Source organism: Pseudophryne corroboree, chromosome 6 (assembly GCF_028390025.1).
Source record: "Pseudophryne corroboree isolate aPseCor3 chromosome 6, aPseCor3.hap2, whole genome shotgun sequence".
Classification (NCBI taxonomy): Eukaryota; Metazoa; Chordata; class Amphibia; order Anura; family Myobatrachidae; genus Pseudophryne; species Pseudophryne corroboree.
The window spans coordinates 142,856,424-142,876,247 of record NC_086449.1 but is presented as its reverse complement, the minus strand read 5'-3'; the positions used below and the strand labels follow the sequence as shown (position 1 = coordinate 142,876,247).

Below are 19,824 nucleotides of genomic sequence, written 5' to 3'. Positions count from 1 at the left end.
GGCTGCAGAGTGCTCATCTTCAAGAGGGCCACAGATTCGGCATACAGGACTGGGTCCTGGTAACCACGGATGCCAGCCTTCGAGGCTGGGGGGGCAGTCACACAGGGAAGAAACTTCCAAGGACTTTGGTCAAGTCAGGAGTCGTCCCTACACATAAATTTTCTGGAACTAAGGGCCATTTACAATGCCCTAAGTCAGGCAAAACCCCTGCTTCAAAACCAGCCGGTACTGATCCAGTCAGACAACATCACGGCAGTCGCCCATGTAAACCGACAGGGCGGCACAAGAAGCAGGATGGCGATGGCAGAAGCCACAAGGATTCTCCGATGGGCGGAAAATCACGTCTTAGCACTGTCAGCAGTGTACATTCCGGGAGTGGACAACTGGGAAGCAGACTTCCTCAGCAGACACGACAGACACCCGGGAGAGTGGGGACTTCATCCAGAAGTCTTCCAACTGTTGGTAAACCGTTGGGAAAGGCCACAGGTGGACATGATGGCGTCCCGCCTAAACAAAAAACTAGATATGGCGCCAGGTCAAGGGACCCTCAGGCAATAGCTGTGGACGCGCTAGTGACCCCGTGGGGGTACCAGTCGGTTCATGTATTCCCTCCTCTGCCTCTCATACCAAAGGTACTGAGAATAATAAGAATACGAGGAGTAAGAACGATACTCGTGGTTCCGGATGGGCCAAGAAGAGCTTGGTACCCAGAACTTCAAGAAATAATATCAGCGGACCCATGGCCTCTACCGCTCAGACAGGATTTGCTACAGCAGGGGCCCTGTCTGTTCCAAGACTTACCGCGGCTGCGTTGGACGGCATGGCGGTTGAATTCCGGATCCTAAAGCAAAAGGGCATTCCGGAGGAAGTCATTCCTACGCTGATAAAAGCCAGGAAAGAAGTAACCGCAAACCATTATCACCATATTTGGCGAAAATATGTTGCGTGGTGTGAGGCCAGGAAGGCCCCAACAGAGGAATTTCAGCTGGGTCGTTTTCTGCATTTCCTACAGTCAGGAGTGACTATGGGCCTAAAATTGGGTTCCATTAAGGTCCAGATTTCGGCTCTGTCGATTTTCTTCCAGAAAGAACTGGCTTCACTGCCTGGAGTTCAGACATTTGTAAAGGGAGTGCTACATATTCAGCCCCTTTTTTGTGCCTTCTGTGGCACCTTGGGATCTCAACGTGGTGTTGAGTTTCTTAAAATCACATTGATTTGAGCCACTTGAAACTGTGGATTTGAAATATCTCACGTGGAAAGTGGTCATGTTATTGGCCTTGGCTTCGGCCAGGCGTGTGTCAGAATTGGCGGCTTTGTCATGTAAAAGCCCTTATCTGATTTTCCATATGGATAGGGCAGAATTGAGGACTCGTCCCCAGTTTCTCCCTAAGGTGGTATCCGCTTTTCACTTGAACCAACCTATTGCAGTGCCTGCGGCTACTAGGGACTTGGAAGATTCCAAGTTACTGGACGTAGTCAGGGCCTTAAAAATTTATATTTCCAGGACGGCTGGGGTCAGGAAAACTGACTCGTTTTTTTATCCTGTAGGCAACCAACAAAATAGGTGCTCCTGCTTCTAAGCAGACTATTGCTCGCTGAAATTGTAGCACAATTCAGCTGGAGCATTCTGCGGCTGGATTGCCGCATCCTAAATCAGTAACAGCCCATTCCACGAGGAAAGTGGGCTCATCTTGGGCGGCTGCCCGAGGGGTCTCGGCTTTACAACTTTGCCGAGCTGCAACTTGGTCAGGGGCAAACACGTTTGCTAAATTCTACAAATTTGATACCCTGGCTGAGGAGGACCTGGAGTTCTCTCATTCGGTGCTGCAGAGTCATCCGCACTCTCCCGCCCGTTTGGGAGCTTTGGTATAATCCCCATGGTCCTTACGGAGTCCCCAGCATCCACTAGGACGTCAGAGAAAATAAGATTTTACTCACCGGTAAATCTATTTCTCGTAGTCCGTAGTGGATGCTGGGCGCCCATCCCAAGTGCGGATTGTCTGCAATACTTGTACATAGTTATTGCCTAACTAAAGGGTTATTGTTGAGCCATCTGTTGAGAGGCTCAGTTATATTTCATACTGTTAACTGGGTATAGTATCACGAGTTATACAGTGTGATTGGTGTGGCTGGTATGAGTCTTACCCGGGATTCAAAATCCTTCCTTATTGTGTCAGCTCTTCCGGGCACAGTATCCTAACTGAGGTCTGGAGGAGGGGCATAGAGGGAGGAGCCAGTGCACACCAGATAGTACCTAATCTTTCTTTTAGAGTGCCCAGTCTCCTGCGGAGCCCGTCTATTCCCCATGGTCCTTACGGAGTCCCCAGCATCCACTACGGACTACGAGAAATAGATTTACAGGTGAGTAAAATCTTATTTTTACACTGCAATTTAGATTTCAGTTTTAACACACCCCACCCAAATCTAACTCTCTCTGCACGTATTATATCTCTCCCACCTGCAGTGCACATAGTTTTGCCCAACTGCTAACAAATTTGCTGCTGCGATCAACTCAGAATTACCCCCATTACCCTTAATCTTTGAAGTTTAGAGGACCTTGAAGTTTATCCGGTTACCTATCACAGTGCCCACGGTGTGTGGCAACTGGCTCTACGACAGCTAGACATATCTGCATTCTGACAATTTTTTCTTTTCCCCAATTGTAAGGAAGAAGCTCCAAGAGTGGTTAATCTCAAAGGGTAAAACCTACAAGCGGCCACCCATGACATTGGCACCTAAACGGCCACCGACTGCACAGAAACAAGAGGCCTTTAACCACTCTTTGTGGGATGGAATAGAGGAAGAGGAGGAGCTGCTGTGTTTGGCCAAGAAAATTAATCAGACGCTGACTGAGTGTCTAGAACTCATCGAGAAGGTAAGAGCTGTAATCCTTCTGGGAATGTCCATAAATGTAAACCAGCCAGTGTGTATGTACATTATGTACTTGTTGAACGTGAACCCCAGACTCCTCCTGCATAAATGGGTCATTACTCTTTTTAAAGGGTGTCTCAGGAGAGGACATTCATACTGCATTGGAAAAAGTTCCTGAAGCAAAGAAGTTTGCAAAGTACTGGGTATGTAAGGCCCGGCTCCTGGAGAGAGAGGACGTCTCTGATGTTGCTGAGCTGTACAAGCAGGGAGTCCAGTGTGGGGCTAAGGTGAGTCTCATCAACTTATGCAGAATTCAGTTGTACCAGGGCAGGTATGTAGAATTCAGTTGTACCAGGGCAGGTATGTAGAATTCAGTTGTACCAGGGCAGGTATGCAGAATTCACTTGTACCAGGGCAGGTATGTAGAATTCACTTGTACCAGGGCAGGTATGTAGAATTCACTTGTACCAGGGCAGGTATGTAGAATTCAGTTGTACCAGGGCAGGTATGTAGAATTCAGTTGTACCAGGGCAGGTATGCAGAATTTAGTTGTACCAGGGCAGGTATGCAGAATTCAGTTGTACCAGGGCAGGTATGCAGAATTCAGTTGTACCAGGGCAGGTATGTAGAATTCAGTTGTACCAGGGCAGGTATGCAGAATTCAGTTGTACCAGGGCAGGTATGCAGAAGCAGGTATGCAGAATTCAGTTGTACCAGGGCAGGTATGTAGAATTCGGTTGTACCAGGGCAGGTATGCAGAATTCAGTTGTACCAGGGCAGGTATGTAGAATTCAGTTGTACCAGGGCAGGTATGCAGAATTCAGTTGTACCAGGGCAGGTATGCAGAATTCAGTTGTACCAGGGCAGCTATTTAAATATTGTGACATCCTCCACATGAAAAACCTAATTCCAGTGACTATTTGTAATCACGCTCGTTAGGCTCTCTTAACTCGCCGCAATCCCTAGTGAATTCACAGCGTTGTTAGAGTTTGCTTTACCTTCTGTGCTATCTACCTGGAGCTTGTATAATAGGACCCATACATCAGTAGTTATCTTTTGGGGCACTTCTGCACTTCACAGATGAAAAAAATCTGCTGTATATGGGGCACATTAATTGCCGATTGCAACCAAAAAAAATAAATCAGAATCAATAAATCTGTTTTGTCCAACATGTTTTATTTTCCGGATTAATCGGGGCTGTAATTTGCTAGTGTATGACCATGATCAGCCAATTTGCAGGCCGTAACTAGTATTTTACAAGCAAAATGATCACTTAAAGACAACAAGCGCATGTTGGTGGATTGGAGAATTGTTCCAAGGGGAAGGGGGAATGCAGAAGGGGCGTATCCCCTTTTCTATTTTGTCCAAGAGGATGTAGGGCCGCTCAAAGAACCATGGGGTATAGACGGGATCCGCAGGAGACATGGGCACTTTAAGACTTGCAAAGGGGGCGTGACCTGGCTCCTCCCTCTATATTCCCCACCAGACTCAGTTTTAGAAATGTGCCCGGCCGAGACACAGGGCACTAGGAGGAGCTCCTAGAGTTTCTCTAAAAGACTTAATGTTAGGTTTTTTATTTTGTGGAGATCTGCTGGCTACAGACACCTTGCTTCGTGGGCAAGAGGGGAGAGCAGTCTAGACCCACTTCTGATGAGTTCCAGGGCTCTGCTGCTGCTGACAGGATGCCTTCAGCTCCTGAGGGGAGACTAACGCCAGGCTCTCCTGGATGCTCCCTCCCACAGCTTGCCGTCCCCCCTCTTCAAGCCAGAAGTCAGAAGACAGGTGAGTATAAGACGAAAGAAGACTTCTCTTCATCTTTCAAGACGGCATTGTAGAGGTACCGCACAGCAGCTGTGCACAGTGCGCGCCATGCTCCCGCCGAGTACACACCACTGGGTGCAGGGCGCTGGGGGGGGGGGGGGGCCCAGCCCGGCCCGGCCGAGCATATATTACCTCATATATATATATAAGGCTGGCATAATCCTACAGTGCCCTGGCACTGCCCGCTAACCCCCGCCGGCATATAATTAAATAATAAAAGCGGGAAGAAGCGCGCCATGTTGGGGCCGGAGCTTCTTCCTCACTGCTCACTGGCGCCATTTCCTCCTCCACAAGCTGAAGTCGCTGGTCCTTCCTCTCCGCAGCAAGTAACAGGGGGCTAAACAGACATAGGGGGGGCATATTTATTTATGTAAAACAAGCGCAGACAGCTCTGGGACATCTTTGGCGTTCACAGGCCTGCTTATTTGGCGCTGGGGTGTGAGCTGGCTATTTCCCTTTGTGTTCCCTCATTGCTTGGTGTGTGTGCTGTCTCTCAGGTGTCGACATGTCGGAGGCTGATTATTCCTATCCGGGGGACAATTTGTTGGGGACACCAAACGTTTTGGGAGTGGCCCTGTCGGCACCGCCGACTGCAGATTGGTTAACTACTTGAATGCTTTGCATGCTAGTGTCACATCATTAAATCAAAAGTTTGATGAGTCTGCGTCTCAATCCCAGGTGTGGAAGAGAACAGTAGAGGACGCTTTATTACAGTTGCAAGACCCTGCAGGGTCACACAAACGTAGTTTTGACCAATTAGTTGACACAGGTACCGACACGGACTCTGATGCCGATGTCGATTATGCTGATTCCAGATTAGACCCAAGATTGGCTAAGAGTATTCAGTATATGATTGTAGCTGTTAAAGATATCTTGAATATTAATGAGGACCCTATTACAAACCAGGGTCCTGATTTACAAGTAGAAAAAGCGCTCGGTTACTTTTCCTCCTTGTTTTGAACTGAACGCTCTCTTTGATAGCATTAGAAATAACCCTGATAAAAGGTTTCAGATTCCTAAAAGAATCAACGTGGCATACCCTTGTCCCGAGTCGGATAGGGACCCGTGGGAGAATCCCCCCACTGTAGACAAAGCCCTGGCGCGTTTGTCAAAACAGGTAGCCCTCCCTGCAGCTCAGTCGCCGACTCTTAAGGAGCCGGCGGACCGTAAGCAGGAGGCTACCCTGAAGGCTATTTTCACTACTACAGGGACGTTGCTCAGGCCTCTTATTGCGTCCGCGTGGGTCAGTAGTGCTATTGAAAAGTGGGCAGACACTTTTGTCTTCTGATTGGGAGAATCTAGATAGAGATTCCATCCAGGTGACGCTGGGTTATATTAGAGATGCGGCTGCATACTTGAAAGAGGCTGTACGTGACGCTGGCCTCCTTAGTGCTAAGGTGAATGCTATGTCCATTGCGGCTAGACGTGCGCTTTGGACTCATCAGTGGAATGCTGACGCTGATTCCAAAAGGAATATGGAATCCCTTCCCTTTAAGGGAGGATAACTTTTCGGTGAAGGCCTTACTGATTTAGTATCAGCGGCTACCGTGGGTAAATCTACCTTCTTGCCCTCGGTTCCTCCGCAGCAAAAGAAACAGCCAAATTATCAAATGCATTCCTTTCGGCCCAACAAGTATAGAAGGGGCCGAGGCAACTTCTTTCTCGCTACCAGAGGTAGAGGAAAAAGGGCACCCGCCTCCTCGGGTGTCCAGGACCAGAGGTCCTCCCCGGCTCCTGCTAAACCCACCGCATGACGCCGGGTCCCCCTTACAGGGACCCGCTCCGGTGGGAGCACGTCTCATGCTTTTCAGTCAGGTCTGGGTTCGCTCGGGTCTAGACACTTGGGTGTTGAAGATTGTATCCCAGGGGTACACACTGGAGTTTCAAGACGTGCCCCCTCGCCGGTTTTTCAGATCAACCTTGCCAGCTTCACTGCTGGAAAGGGAACTAATCTGCGGTGCAGTACAAAAATTGTGTCTAAATCAGGTTGTGGTCCCGGTACCCCTAGATCAGCAGGGGCAGGGCTTTTATTCAAGCCTGTTCGTGGTGCCGAAGCCGGACGGCTCGGTGAGACCTATTCTCAACCTGAAATCTCTCAACTTATTCCTAGAGAAATTCAAATTCAAGATGGAGTCTCTCAGAGCGGTGATCTCCAGTCTGGAGGAAGGAGAATTCATGGTTTCCTTGGACATAAAGTACGCTTACCTTCATGTCCCCATTTATCCTCCTCACCAAAGTTTCCTGAGGTTTGCTATCCAGGATACGCACTACCAATTTCAGACGTTGCCGTTTGGTCTGTCCACGGCTCCGAGGATTTTTACCAAAGTAATGGTAGAAATGATGGTTCTCCTGCGCAGGCAAGGAGTTACAATTATCCCGTACTTGGACGATCTCCTGATAAAGGCGAAATCCAAAGATAAGTTGTTACAGGACATTGCACTGTCCATGTCAGTTCTGCAACAGCACGGCTGGCTCCTGAACTTGTCAAAATCACGGTTGATCCCGACAACCCGATTGGCGTTTTTGGGCATGATTCTGGACACGGTCCAGCTGAAGGTTTTTCTCCCTGTGGAGAAAGCTCTGGAAATTCAGAGTTTGGTAAAACTCTTATTGAAACCGAAAACGGTTTCCATTCATCACTGCATTTAATTGCTGGGAAAGATGGTGGCGGCATACGAGTCCCTCCAATTCGGGAGGTTCCATGCCAGAGTGTTTCAGTGGGATCTGTTGGACAAGTGGTCCGGATCCCACCTGCATATTCACCGGAAGATAATTCTATCTCCCAACACCAGGATCTCCCTCCTGTGGTGGCTCAACAGCTCTCACCTCCTTGCAGGACGTCTGTTCGGGATCCAGGACTGGATCTTAGTGACCACTGATGCAAGTCTCCGAGGTTGGGGGGCAGTCACTCTGGGGTGACCTTCCAGGGAAGATGGTCAAGTCCAGAAACAAATCTTCACATCAACGTTCTGGAACTGAGGGCCATTTACAATGGCCTTCTACAAGCGGAACATCTTCGAAATCTGCCGGTTCTGATCCAATCGGACAATGTCACGGCAGTAGCTTACATAAACCGCCAAGGCGGCACAAGAAGCAGAGCGGCAATGGCGGAAGCCACAAAGATTCTTCGCTGGGCGGAGAGGCATACAAGCGCTCTGTCGGCAATATTCATTCCGGGAGTGGACAACTGGGAAGCAGACTTCCTCAGCAGACACGACCTGAATCCAGGAGAGTGGAGCCTCCATCAGGAGGTCTTCACGCTGCTAACAAATCGATGGGGGGTTCTCCATATAGACATGATGGCGTCTCGCCTCAACAAGAAACTTCCGAGGTATTGTTCCTGGTCCAGGGACCCTCAGGCGGATGCGGTGGATGCACTGACAACACCCTGGGTGTTCCCCTCAGTGTATGTGTTCCCTCCGGTTCCTCTCATCCCAAAGGTGCTGAGGCTTCTAAAAAGAAGAAGCATACCGGTGATCCTTGTGGTCCCGGACGGGCCAAGGAGAACTTGGTACCCGGATCTTCTGACGTTACTGGTCGACGATCCCTGGCCTCTTCCTCTGCGCGAGGACCTGCTGCGGCAGGGGCCGTTCGTCTATCAAGACTTACAGCGGCTACGTTTGACGGCATGGCGGTTGAACGCCAGATTTTAGCCCAAAAGGGTATTCCCAGTGAAGTCATACCTACTCTTATCCTTGCCAGGAAGGGTGTGTCGTCGAAGCACTGTCACCGTATTTGGAGGAAATATATTTCCTGGTGCGAGTCCAAGAAAGCTGCTGTGGAGAAATTTGACCTTGGACGTTTTCTCCATTTTCTACAAAATGGTGTGGATGCGGGCCTTAAATTGGGCTCCATTAAAATTGCAGATTTCTGCTTTGTCCATTTTCTTTCAGAAACAATTGGCCTCACTTCCTGAGGTGCAGACCTTTGTGAAAGGGGTGTTGCATATCCAACCTCCTTTTGTGCCGCCTGTGGCACCTTGGGACCTTAACGTGGTGTTATCGTTCCTTCAGTCGCATTGGTTTGAACCTTTACGTAAAGTGATGTTGAAATTCCTCACTTGGAAGGTTGTCATTTTATTGGCATTGGCATCCGCTAGGCGGGTGTCAGAGTTGGCGGCCTTGTCTCACAAGAGCCCTTATTTGATCTTCCATGAAGATCGTGCTGAGTTAAGAACTCTGCAACAATTTCTGCCAAAGGTGGTTTCCTCTTTTCATATTAACCAACCTATTGTGGTGCCAGTGGCTACTGGCGCTTTGGCTGAGGATAAGTCTCTGGATGTGGCCAGAGCTTTGAAAATCTATGTAGCCAGAACGGCTCCATTGCGGAAAACAGAGTTTCTCTATCGTCCTAGTGGATGCTGGGGTTCCTGAAAGGACCATGGGGAATAGCGGCTCCGCAGGAGACAGGGCACAAAAAGTAAAGCTTTCCGATCAGGTGGTGTGCACTGGCTCCTCCCCCCATGACCCTCCTCCAAGCCTCAGTTAGATTTTTGTGCCCGGCCGAGAAGGGTGCAATCTAGGTGGCTCTCCTAAAGAGCTGCTTAGAGAAAGTTTAGCTTAGGTTTTTTATTTTACAGTGAGTCCTGCTGGCAACAGGATCACTGCAACGAGGGACTTAGGGGAGAAGAAGTGAACTCACCTGCGTGCAGGATGGATTGGCTTCTTGGCTACTGGACATCAGCTCCAGAGGGACGATCACAGGTACAGCCTGGATGGTCACCGGAGCCTCGCCGCCGGCCCCCTTGCAGATGCTGAAACATGAAGAGGTCCAGAATCGGCGGCAGAAGACTCCTCAGTCTTCTAAAGGTAGCGCACAGCACTGCAGCTGTGCGCCATTTTCCTCTCAGCACACTTCACACGGCAGTCACTGAGGGTGCAGGGCGCTGGGAGGGGAGCGCCCTGGGAGGCAAATGAAAACCTATTTGGCTAAAAAATACCTCACATATAGCCTCCGGGGGCTATATGGAGATATTTAACCCCTGCCAGAATACACTAAAGAGCGGGAGACGAGCCCGCCGAAAAAGGGGCGGGGCCTATCTCCTCAGCACACAGCGCCATTTTCCTTACACAGCTCCGCTGGTCAGGACGGCTCCCAGGTCTCTCCCCTGCACTGCACTACAGAAACAGGGTAAAACAAGAGAGGGGGGGCAAAATAGTGGCAAAAATTATATTATAAAAGCAGCTATACAGGGAGCACTTATTATAAGGCTATCCCTGTCATATATAGCGCTTTTGGTGTGTGCTGGCAAACTCTCCCTCTGTCTCCCCAAAGGGCTAGTGGGGTCCTGTCTTCGTTAAGAGCATTCCCTGTGTGTCTGCTGTGTGTCGGTACGTGTGTGTCGACATGTATGAGGACGATATTGGTGTGGAGGCGGAGCAATTGCCAAATATGGGGATGTCACCTCCTAGGGGGTCGACACCAGAATGGATGCCTTTATTTATGGAATTACGGGATAGTGTCAACACGCTAAAGCAGTCGTTTGACGACATGAGACGGCCGGACAATCAGTTAGTGCCTGTCCAGGCGCCTCAAACACCGTCAGGGGCTGTAAAACGCCCTTTGCCTCAGTCGGTCGACACAGACCCAGACACGGGCACTGATTCCAGTGGCGACGGTGACGAATCAACCGTATTTTCCAGTAGGGCCACACGTTATATGATTTTGGCAATGAAGGAGGCGTTACATTTAGCTGATACTACAGGTACCACTAAACAGGGTATTATGTGGGGTGTGAAAAAACTACCTATAGTTTTTCCTGAATCAGAAGAACTAAATGATGTATGTGATGAAGCGTGGGTTGCCCCCGATAAAAAGATGCTAATTTCAAAGAAGTTATTGGCTTTATACCCTTTCCCGCCAGAGGTTAGGGCGCGCTGGGAAACACCTCCTAGGGTGGACAAGGCGCTCACACGCTTATCTAAACAAGTGGCGTTACCCTCTCCTGAGACGGCCGCACTTAAAGATCCAGCAGATAGGAGGATGGAAAATATCCAAAAAAGTATATACACACATACAGGTGTTATACTACGACCAGCTATAGCGACAGCCTGGATGTGCAGTGCTGGAGTAGCTTGGTCAGAGTCCCTGATTGAAAATATTGATACCCTGGATAGGGACAATGTTTTACTGTCTTTAGAGCAAATAAAGGATGCATTTCTTTATATGCGTGATGCACAGAGGGATATCTGCACACTGGCATCACGGGTAAGTGCTATGTCCATTTCGGCCAGAAGAAGTTTATGGACGCGACAGTGGTCAGGCGATGCAGACTCAAAACGGCATATGGAAGTTTTGCCGTATAAAGGGGAGGAGTTATTTGGAGTCGGTCTATCAGATTTGGTGGCCACGGCTACAGCCGGGAAATCCACCTTTTTACCTCAAGCTACTCCCCAACAGAAAAAGACACCGACTTTTCAACCGCAGCCCTTTCGTTCCTTTTAAAAACAAGAGAGCAAAGGGATATTCATATCTGCCACGAGGCAGAGGAAGGGGGAAGAGACACCAACAGGCAGCTCCTTCCCAGGAACAGAAGCCCTCCCCCGCTTCTACAAAAGCCTCAGCATGACGCTGGGGCTTCTCAAGCGGACTCGGGGGCGGTGGGCGGTCGTCTCAAGAATTTCAGCGCGCAGTGGGCTCACTCGCAGGTAGATCCCTGGATCCTGCAGATAATATCTCAGGGGTACAGGTTGGAACTAGAGACAGATCCGCCTCGCCGTTTCCTGAAGTCTGCTTTACCAACGTCCCCCTCCGAAAGGGAGACGGTTTTGGAAGCCATTCACAAGCTGTACTCTCAGCAGGTGATAGTCAAGGTACCTCTTCTACAACAGGGAAAGGGGTATTATTCCACTCTATTTGTGGTACCGAAGCCGGACGGCTCGGTAAGACCTATTCTAAATCTGAAGTCCTTGAACCTGTACATAAAGAAGTTCAAGTTCAAAATGGAGTCACTCAGAGCAGTGATAGCGAACCTGGAAGAAGGGGACTTTATGGTGTCCTTGGACATCAAGGATGCGTACCTCCACGTTCCAATTTACCCCTCACACCAGGGGTACCTCAGGTTCGTTGTACAAAACTGTCACCATCAGTTTCAGACGCTGCCGTTCGGATTGTCCACGGCACCTCGGGTCTTTACAAAGGTAATGGCCGAGATGATGATTCTTCTTCGAAGAAAAGGCGTATTAATTATCCCATACTTGGACGATCTCCTAATAAGGGCAAGGTCCAGAGAACAGCTAGAGATGGGATTAGCACTGTCTCAAGAAGTGCTAAAACAGCACGGCTGGATTCTGAATATTCCAAAATCCCAGTTAATGCCGACAACTCGTCTGCTGTTCCTAGGGATGATTCTGGACACGGTTCAGAAAAAGGTTTTTCTCCCGGAGGAAAAAGCCAAGGAGTTATCCGAGCTTGTCAGGAACCTCCTAAAACCAGGAAAGGTGTCTGTACATCAATGCACAAGAGTCCTGGGAAAAATGGTGGCTTCTTACGAAGCAATTCCATTCGGCAGATTCCATGCACGAATTTTCCAGAGGGATCTGTTGGACAAATGGTCAGGGTCGCATCTTCAGATGCACCAGCGGATAACCCTGTCTCCAAGGACAAGGGTATCTCTTCTGTGGTGGTTGCAGAGTGCTCATCTATTGGAGGGCCGCAGATTCGGCATACAGGATTGGATCCTGGTGACCACGGACGCCAGCCTGAGAGGCTGGGGAGCAGTCACACAAGGAAGAAACTTCCAGGGAGTGTGGACGAGCCTGGAAACGTCTCTTCACATAAACATTCTGGAACTAAGAGCAATCTACAATGCTCTAAGCCAGGCAGAACCTCTGCTTCAAGGAAAACCGGTGTTGATCCAGTCGGACAACATCACGGCAGTCGCCCATGTAAACAGACAGGGCGGCACAAGAAGCAGGAGTGCAATGGCAGAAGCTGCAAGGATTCTTCGCTGGGCAGAGAATCATGTGATAGCACTGTCAGCAGTGTTCATCCCGGGAGTGGACAACTGGGAAGCAGACTTCCTCAGCAGACACGACCTTCACCCGGGAGAGTGGGGACTTCATCCAGAAGTCTTCCACATGCTGGTAACCCGTTGGGAAAGACCAATGGTGGACATGATGGCGTCTCGCCTCAACAAAAAACTGGACAGGTATTGCGCCAGGTCAAGAGATCCGCAGGCAATAGCTGTGGACGCGCTGGTAACGCCTTGGGTGTACCAGTCGGTGTATGTGTTTCCTCCTCTGCCTCTCATACCAAAAGTATTGAGAATTATACGGCAAAGAGGCGTAAGAACGATACTAGTGGTTCCGGATTGGCCAAGAAGGACTTGGTACCCGGAACTTCAAGAGATGATCACGGAAGATCCGTGGCCTCTACCTCTAAGGAGGGACTTGCTTCAGCAGGGTCCCTGTCTGTTTCAAGACTTACCGCGGCTGCGTTTGACGGCATGGCGGTTGAACGCCGGATCCTAAAGGAAAAAGGCATGCCGGAAGAAGTCATTCCTACTTTGATTAAAGCAAGGAAGGAAGTAACCGTGCAACACTATCACCGCATTTGGCGAAGATATGTTGCGTGGTGCGAGGATCGGAGTGCTCCGACGGAGGAATTTCAACTGGGTCGATTCCTACATTTCCTGCAATCAGGATTGTCTATGGGTCTCAAATTGGGATCTATTAAGGTTCAAATTTCGGCCCTGTCGATTTTCTTTCAAAAAGAATTGGCTTCAGTTCCTGAAGTCCAGACTTTTGTTAAGGGAGTGCTGCATATACAGCCTCCTGTGGTGCCTCCAGTGGCACCGTGGGATCTCAATGTGGTTTTGGAATTTCTAAAATCTCATTGGTTTGAACCACTAAAAAAGGTGGATTTAAAATATCTCACATGGAAAGTGACCATGTTATTAGCCCTGGCTTCGGCCAGGAGAGTGTCAGAACTGGCAGCTTTATCTTACAAAAGCCCATATCTGATTTTCCATTCGGACAGGGCAGAACTGCGGACTCGTCCGCATTTTCTCCCTAAGGTGGTGTCAGCATTTCATCTGAACCAGCCTATTGTAGTGCCTGCGGCTACAAGTGACTTGGAGGACTCCAAGTTACTGGACGTTGTCAGAGCATTAAAAATATATATTGCAAGGACAGCTGGAGTCAGAAAATCTGACTCGTTGTTTATATTGTATGCACCCAACAAGATGGGTGCTCCTGCGTCTAAGCAGACGATTGCTCGTTGGATCTGTAGCACAATCCAACTTGCACATTCTGTGGCAGGCCTGCCACAGCCTAAATCTGTTAAGGCCCACTCCACAAGGAAGGTGGGCTCATCTTGGGCGGCTGCCCGAGGGGTCTCGGCATTACAACTTTGCCGAGCAGCTACGTGGTCAGGGGAGAACACGTTTGTAAAATTTTACAAATTTGATACTCTGGCTAAGGAGGACCTGGAGTTCTCTCATTCGGTGCTGCAGAGTCATCCGCACTCTCCCGCCCGTTTGGGAGCTTTGGTATAATCCACATGGTCCTTTCAGGAACCCCAGCATCCACTAGGACGATAGAGAAAATAAGAATTTACTTACCGATAATTCTATTTCTCGGAGTCCGTAGTGGATGCTGGGCGCCCATCCCAAGTGCGGATTATCTGCAATAATTGTACATAGTTATTGTTAACTAATTCGGGTTATTGTTTAGGAAGCCATCTTTCAGAGGCTCCTCTGTTATCATACTGTTAACTGGGTTTTGATCACAAGTTGTACGGTGTGATTGGTGTGGCTGGTATGAGTCTTAACCGGGATTCAAAATTCCTCCCTTATTGTGTACGCTCGTCCGGGCACAGTACCTAACTGAGGCTTGGAGGAGGGTCATGGGGGGAGGAGCCAGTGCACACCACCTGATCGGAAAGCTTTACTTTTTGTGCCCTGTCTCCTGCGGAGCCGCTATTCCCCATGGTCCTTTCAGGAACCCCAGCATCCACTACGGACTCCGAGAAATAGAATTATCGGTAAGTAAATTCTTATTTTCTGTTTTATTTTATACGCTCCCAATAAGATTGGATGTCCTGCTTCCAAGCAGACCATTGCCCGCTGGATTTGTCAAATAATTCAGCAGGCTCATTCCAAGGCAGGCTTTCCATTACCGAAATCGGTGAATGCCCATTCCACTAGGAAGGTGGGCTCCTCCTTGGGCGGCTGCCCGGGGTGTCTCGGCATTGCAACTTTGCCGAGCTGCTACTTGGTCGGGGTCAAACACGTTTGCTAAGTTTTACAAGTTTGATACCTTGGCCGATGAAGACCTTAGTTTTGGTCTATCGGTGCTGCAGAGTCATCCGCACTCTCCCGCCCGTTTTTAGAGCTTCCCATGGTTCATTGAGCGGCCCAACATCCTCTAGGACGAAATAGAAAATAGGATTTTGAATACCTACCGGTAAATCCTTTTCTATGAGTCCGTAGAGGATGTTGGGCGCCCGTCCCAGTGCGTACTGTATCTGCAGTGTAGTTCTGGTTAAACACAGTTGGTGTTATGGTTTTTTCAGCTTCTTGCTGAATCTTGTTCATGTCCGTTGACGTGTTCAGTTATCTGCCATGTTGTACGGCATGCTTATGGCGTGAGCTGGTGTTGTGCTCACCTTTGTTGTTAAAGCCTTTCCTCGAAATGTCCGTCTCGCCGGGCACAGTTCCAAACTGAGTCTGGTGGGGGATATAGAGGGAGGAGCCAGGTCGCGCCCCTTTTGAAAGTCTTAAAGTGCCCATGTCTCCTGCGGATCCCATCTATACCCCATGGTTCTTTGAGCGGCCCAAAATCCTCTACGGACTCATAGAAAAGGATTTACCGGTAGGTATTCAAAATCCTATTTATTTTTACTGCTGCTGTATGGGCCTCATAAACTGAACTGTACATTTATTTTAAATTGGATATTTACTACTGCTACCCATCACTTTAAATATTGACCAGTATTACGGCTATGGTGGTAATATATATTTTGATCAGTATTTATAGTACTGACATAGACACTTCATAGTAGGAAGTCATCCTGCCTGAAGAATAGACAGAAGTGTAAGAAAGCAGAGCACGCTTATGCCCTACATACATTTATTGCTCAGGATGCTTTGCTTCTATAGAGTCGCGTCTCACCTTTACCTACAGTATTTCTCAGCTGTGCTGCCGTTCTGTATATTGCACATTTGTATGTACGATGCACATCTATGCTTTATATCAACCAGTTCTCTGCTTCTCAGCCCATTGATGAGCTGAGAGATACTGTCTTTGACATCATGAAGAATACAAACAAGAAAACAAAAGGTGATTATATTCATTTGTTGTGTTTGTTTTTTCCAAGGTGGGAGTGAAAACCTCTAAGTGTATATTTGTCTTCTGTATATGTATATAGTTGTCACGTTTGGGCCTCTGCCAAATGAAGATGTTTCAGTGGAGAATGAACCATGTGAGGACAAAGATGTCCAATGCTGTGGTAGCCCGTCATGGTCAACCATAAGACCTGTAGGGAATGTGAGGACGCCCTGCACTGGAACAAGCACATGTGACCAGGGCTCCGCAGTCAAGCTGCAGGTTGCAAGTCTGTCCAGGTAATGCTTCTCCCTGCTTGTGGTCACTCGTATTGTGGTTAGCTTATTTGGCTTTTACAAAATCCAGTCAGCTGTTGCCAGTATACACCAATCAGTATCATGTATGGCTACAGGCTAGACAAACCTGAACCATAATAGATGTGTGGCCAGTTTACATTGTAGTCAAGTTGTTTAAGCCATCCTATTTACAGCCAACTGGACAGCAGCATTATGTGAACAGTATAAAGATACTAACTGCAAACTCTTAATTGGCTTTATTGTGCCAAGCTCATGTATAGGTGTAAGGCTAGTAATCTGTCCGCTGTATTTTTGTTTTGGACTTTAATGCCACGTGATGTAAGTCGTTCACCCTCCCCTATGATGTCATTGTACTAGGACTAAAGTTAGATCATCCCCTCCCCTTACCCAGTGTGTCATTAGGTGCCAGAGCATGTTCCTGTAAGCACGGTGCTCGTAATGCTGTGAGAAGTGGGTCACTGGCAGGCAACATGGTGGAGGCACTGTCTGGTAATATCTGGAATTTGATGTCTAATATGTGGTATTATAATTATATTGTGGCTGCCATTAGGTACCATTTCCTGTTTACACGCATCACCACACACCTAATTCAGGAACAAAGGTTGTGTCTCACAATTCCTCACCTTCCCATGTACCCATACAGCAAGAAAGAGAAGAAGAACGATGGAAGTGGCCAGGGGTGGAAGAGGTTGACCCCAGTGCGGAGGTCAGTACGGATCCATCACTCAGCGTATCAGTACCCAGATGTGGTGCAGGAACATGACCATGTGGTGTCCTCTCTGGATGAGCTCCTGGAAGTGGCTGACGCAGACACCTATTTGTTCATGAGAAATGATGCCCTGCCAGAGGGGGCAGAGCATATACTCGGAGTGATAAGGCAGGACACCTCAGGGGGCCAAAATGAGGAGCCCGTGTGATGTGTTATGCAGTTGCATTACCTTGTGGAGCAAACCTAGCCGCACCTGTGTATATGGGATCTGCAGGCCCTGTATCTTCAGAACAGGTCATCTGTATTTCTGGTTGCCTTAACTATGAAACAGCAGCACAAGCCATATCCTGGCATATCCTGGAGATCTACCCCCATCTGCTGGTGGCGTGGATCATGTGCACAGTGGTATGATGGTGCCATGTCACAGCAAGGACTATACAGTGCTAGATAAATGCCTGTAAATACGCTATATGCTGCACCTATAACTTGGTGTCTGCATGAATTACATTACAGACCTACTTGTGCTGCCACTTTTGGCACAAGAGTGAGTAAGATATTGACGTACTTTGCACTTATAAAGACTTTATCCTTATGTAGGGGGTAAGGTAGCTCTATTATTGTATTACATTGTAAATGTCTACATTCAGTATTATAAATTGGACATTTACAAACTGCGGTATATGTTTCCTGCAGGTATAGGCATTACTGCCCCCTCCAAGTAAGTAACATTCATGAAATTATTTTTTTATTAAATGCCAGAGTGAAAGGTTTTAAAATATTTATTAGCAGTATAAAACAATATGAACAATACATCCAAATAAAGATAAATATAGAAATACAAATAATTCTATATAATTCCAAAACGCACAGCAGATGGACTGTAAACCCAGTCTCCTGTCCTCCACACCCTATAATTACTATTAGACCTATTGAGACAGCCCATTAAGTAAATCTCATTCATGGTGTGTAGTACCGTGTAGCAGCCAGCATTTTGTGTATCCTACTACTGTATAAACAGGACTGCTCTGTCTTAAGGCACAGAGATTCCCATGTATGCAGCACCCTCTACGGGCGAAGTGGAGACGGTACAACACATGAATGAATGAATTCTGCCCGTGCTCTGCTTTAACGGCAACAGCACACTTTCTACATTGAGACAAGACAGCAATGTTTAATTACATTTCTCTATCGTCCTAGTGGATGCTGGGGTTCCTGAAAGGACCATGGGGAATAGCGGCTCCGCAGGAGACAGGGCACAAAAAGTAAAGCTTTAGGATCAGGTGGTGTGCACTGGCTCCTCCCCCCATGACCCTCCTCCAAGCCTCTGTTAGATTTTTGTGCCCGGCCGAGAAGGGTGCAATCTAGGTGGCTCTCCTAAAGAGCTGCTTAGAAAAGTTTAGCTTAGGTTTTTTATTTTACAGTGAGTCCTGCTGGCAACAGGATCACTGCAACGAGGGACTTAGGGGAGAAGAAGTGAACTCACCTGCGTGCAGGATGGATTGGCTTCTTGGCTACTGGACATTAGCTCCAGAGGGACGATCACAGGTACAGCCTGGATGGTCACCGGAGCCTCGCCGCCGGCCCCCTTGCAGATGCTGAAACGAGAAGAGGTCCAGAATCGGCGGCAGAAGACTCCTCAGTCTTCTTAAGGTAGCGCACAGCACTGCAGCTGTGCGCCATTTTCCTCTCAGCACACTTCACACGGCAGTCACTGAGGGTGCAGGGCGCTGGGAGGGGGGCGCCCTGGGAGGCAAATGAAAACCTTTTTTGGCTAAAAATACCTCACATATAGCCTCCGGGGGCTATATGGAGATATTTAACCCCTGCCAGAATCCGTTAAGAGCGGGAGACGAGGCCGCCGAAAAAGGGGCGGGGCCTATCTCCTCAGCACACAGCGCCATTTTCCCTCACAGAAAGGCTGGAGGGAAGGCTCCCAGGCTCTCCCCTGCACTGCACTACAGAAACAGGGTTAAAACAGAGAGGGGGGGCACTAATTTGGCGTTAGAAATATATAAAAAAGATGCTATAAGGGAAAACACTTATATAAGGTTGTCCCTATATAATTATAGCGTTTTTGGTGTGTGCTGGCAAACTCTCCCTCTGTCCAAAGGGCTAGTGGGTCCTGTCCTCTATCAGAGCATTCCCTGTGTGTGTGCTGTGTGTCGGTACGTGTGTGTCGACATGTATGAGGACGATGTTGGTGAGGAGGCGGAGCAATTGCCTGTAATGGTGATGTCACTCTCTAGGGAGTCGACACCGGAATGGATGGCTTATTTAGGGAATTACGTGATAATGTCAACACGCGCCAAGGTCGGTTGACGACATGAGACGGCCGACAAACAATTAGTACCGGTCCAGACGTCTCAAAAACACCGTCAGGGGTTTTAAAACGCCCGTTTACTTTAGTCGGTCGACACAGACAGGGACACTGAATCCAGTGTCGACGGTGAATAAACAAACGTATTCCTTATTAGGGCCACACGTTAAGGGCAATGAAGGAGGTGTTACATATTTCTGATACTACAAGTACCACAAAAGAGGGTATTATGTGGGATGTGAAAAAACTACCGTAGTTTTTCCTGAATCAGATAAATTAAATGAAGTGTGTGATGATGCGTGGGTTCCCCCCGATAGAAAATATGGGCGGTATACCCTTTCCCGCCAGAAGTTAGGGCGCGTTGGGAAACACCCCTTAGGGTGGATAAGGCGCTCACACGCTTATCAGAACAAGTGGCGGTACCGTCTATAGATAGGGCCGTCCTCAAGGAGCCAGCTGACAGGAGGCTGGAAAAATATTATAAAAAGTATATACACACATACTGGTGTTATACTGCGACCA

General features: G+C 48.4%; 1 protein-coding gene across 1 annotated transcript in view; it reads left to right on the top strand.

Annotated features, from left to right (window-relative positions):
- Window positions 1–18,187, top strand: part of CKAP2L (cytoskeleton associated protein 2 like) — a 66,541-nt gene extending 48,354 nt beyond the window's left edge. Inside the window, exons 5-9 of the mRNA XM_063931957.1 lie at window positions 2,668–2,875; window positions 3,003–3,158; window positions 15,911–15,974; window positions 16,063–16,258; window positions 16,920–18,187. Coding sequence (XP_063788027.1) covers window positions 2,668–2,875; window positions 3,003–3,158; window positions 15,911–15,974; window positions 16,063–16,258; window positions 16,920–17,193 — 898 coding nt within the window. The 3' untranslated portion in view covers window positions 17,194–18,187. The remainder of the gene's footprint in view (window positions 1–2,667; window positions 2,876–3,002; window positions 3,159–15,910; window positions 15,975–16,062; window positions 16,259–16,919) is intronic.
- Window positions 18,188–19,824: the final 1,637 nt, after the last annotated feature.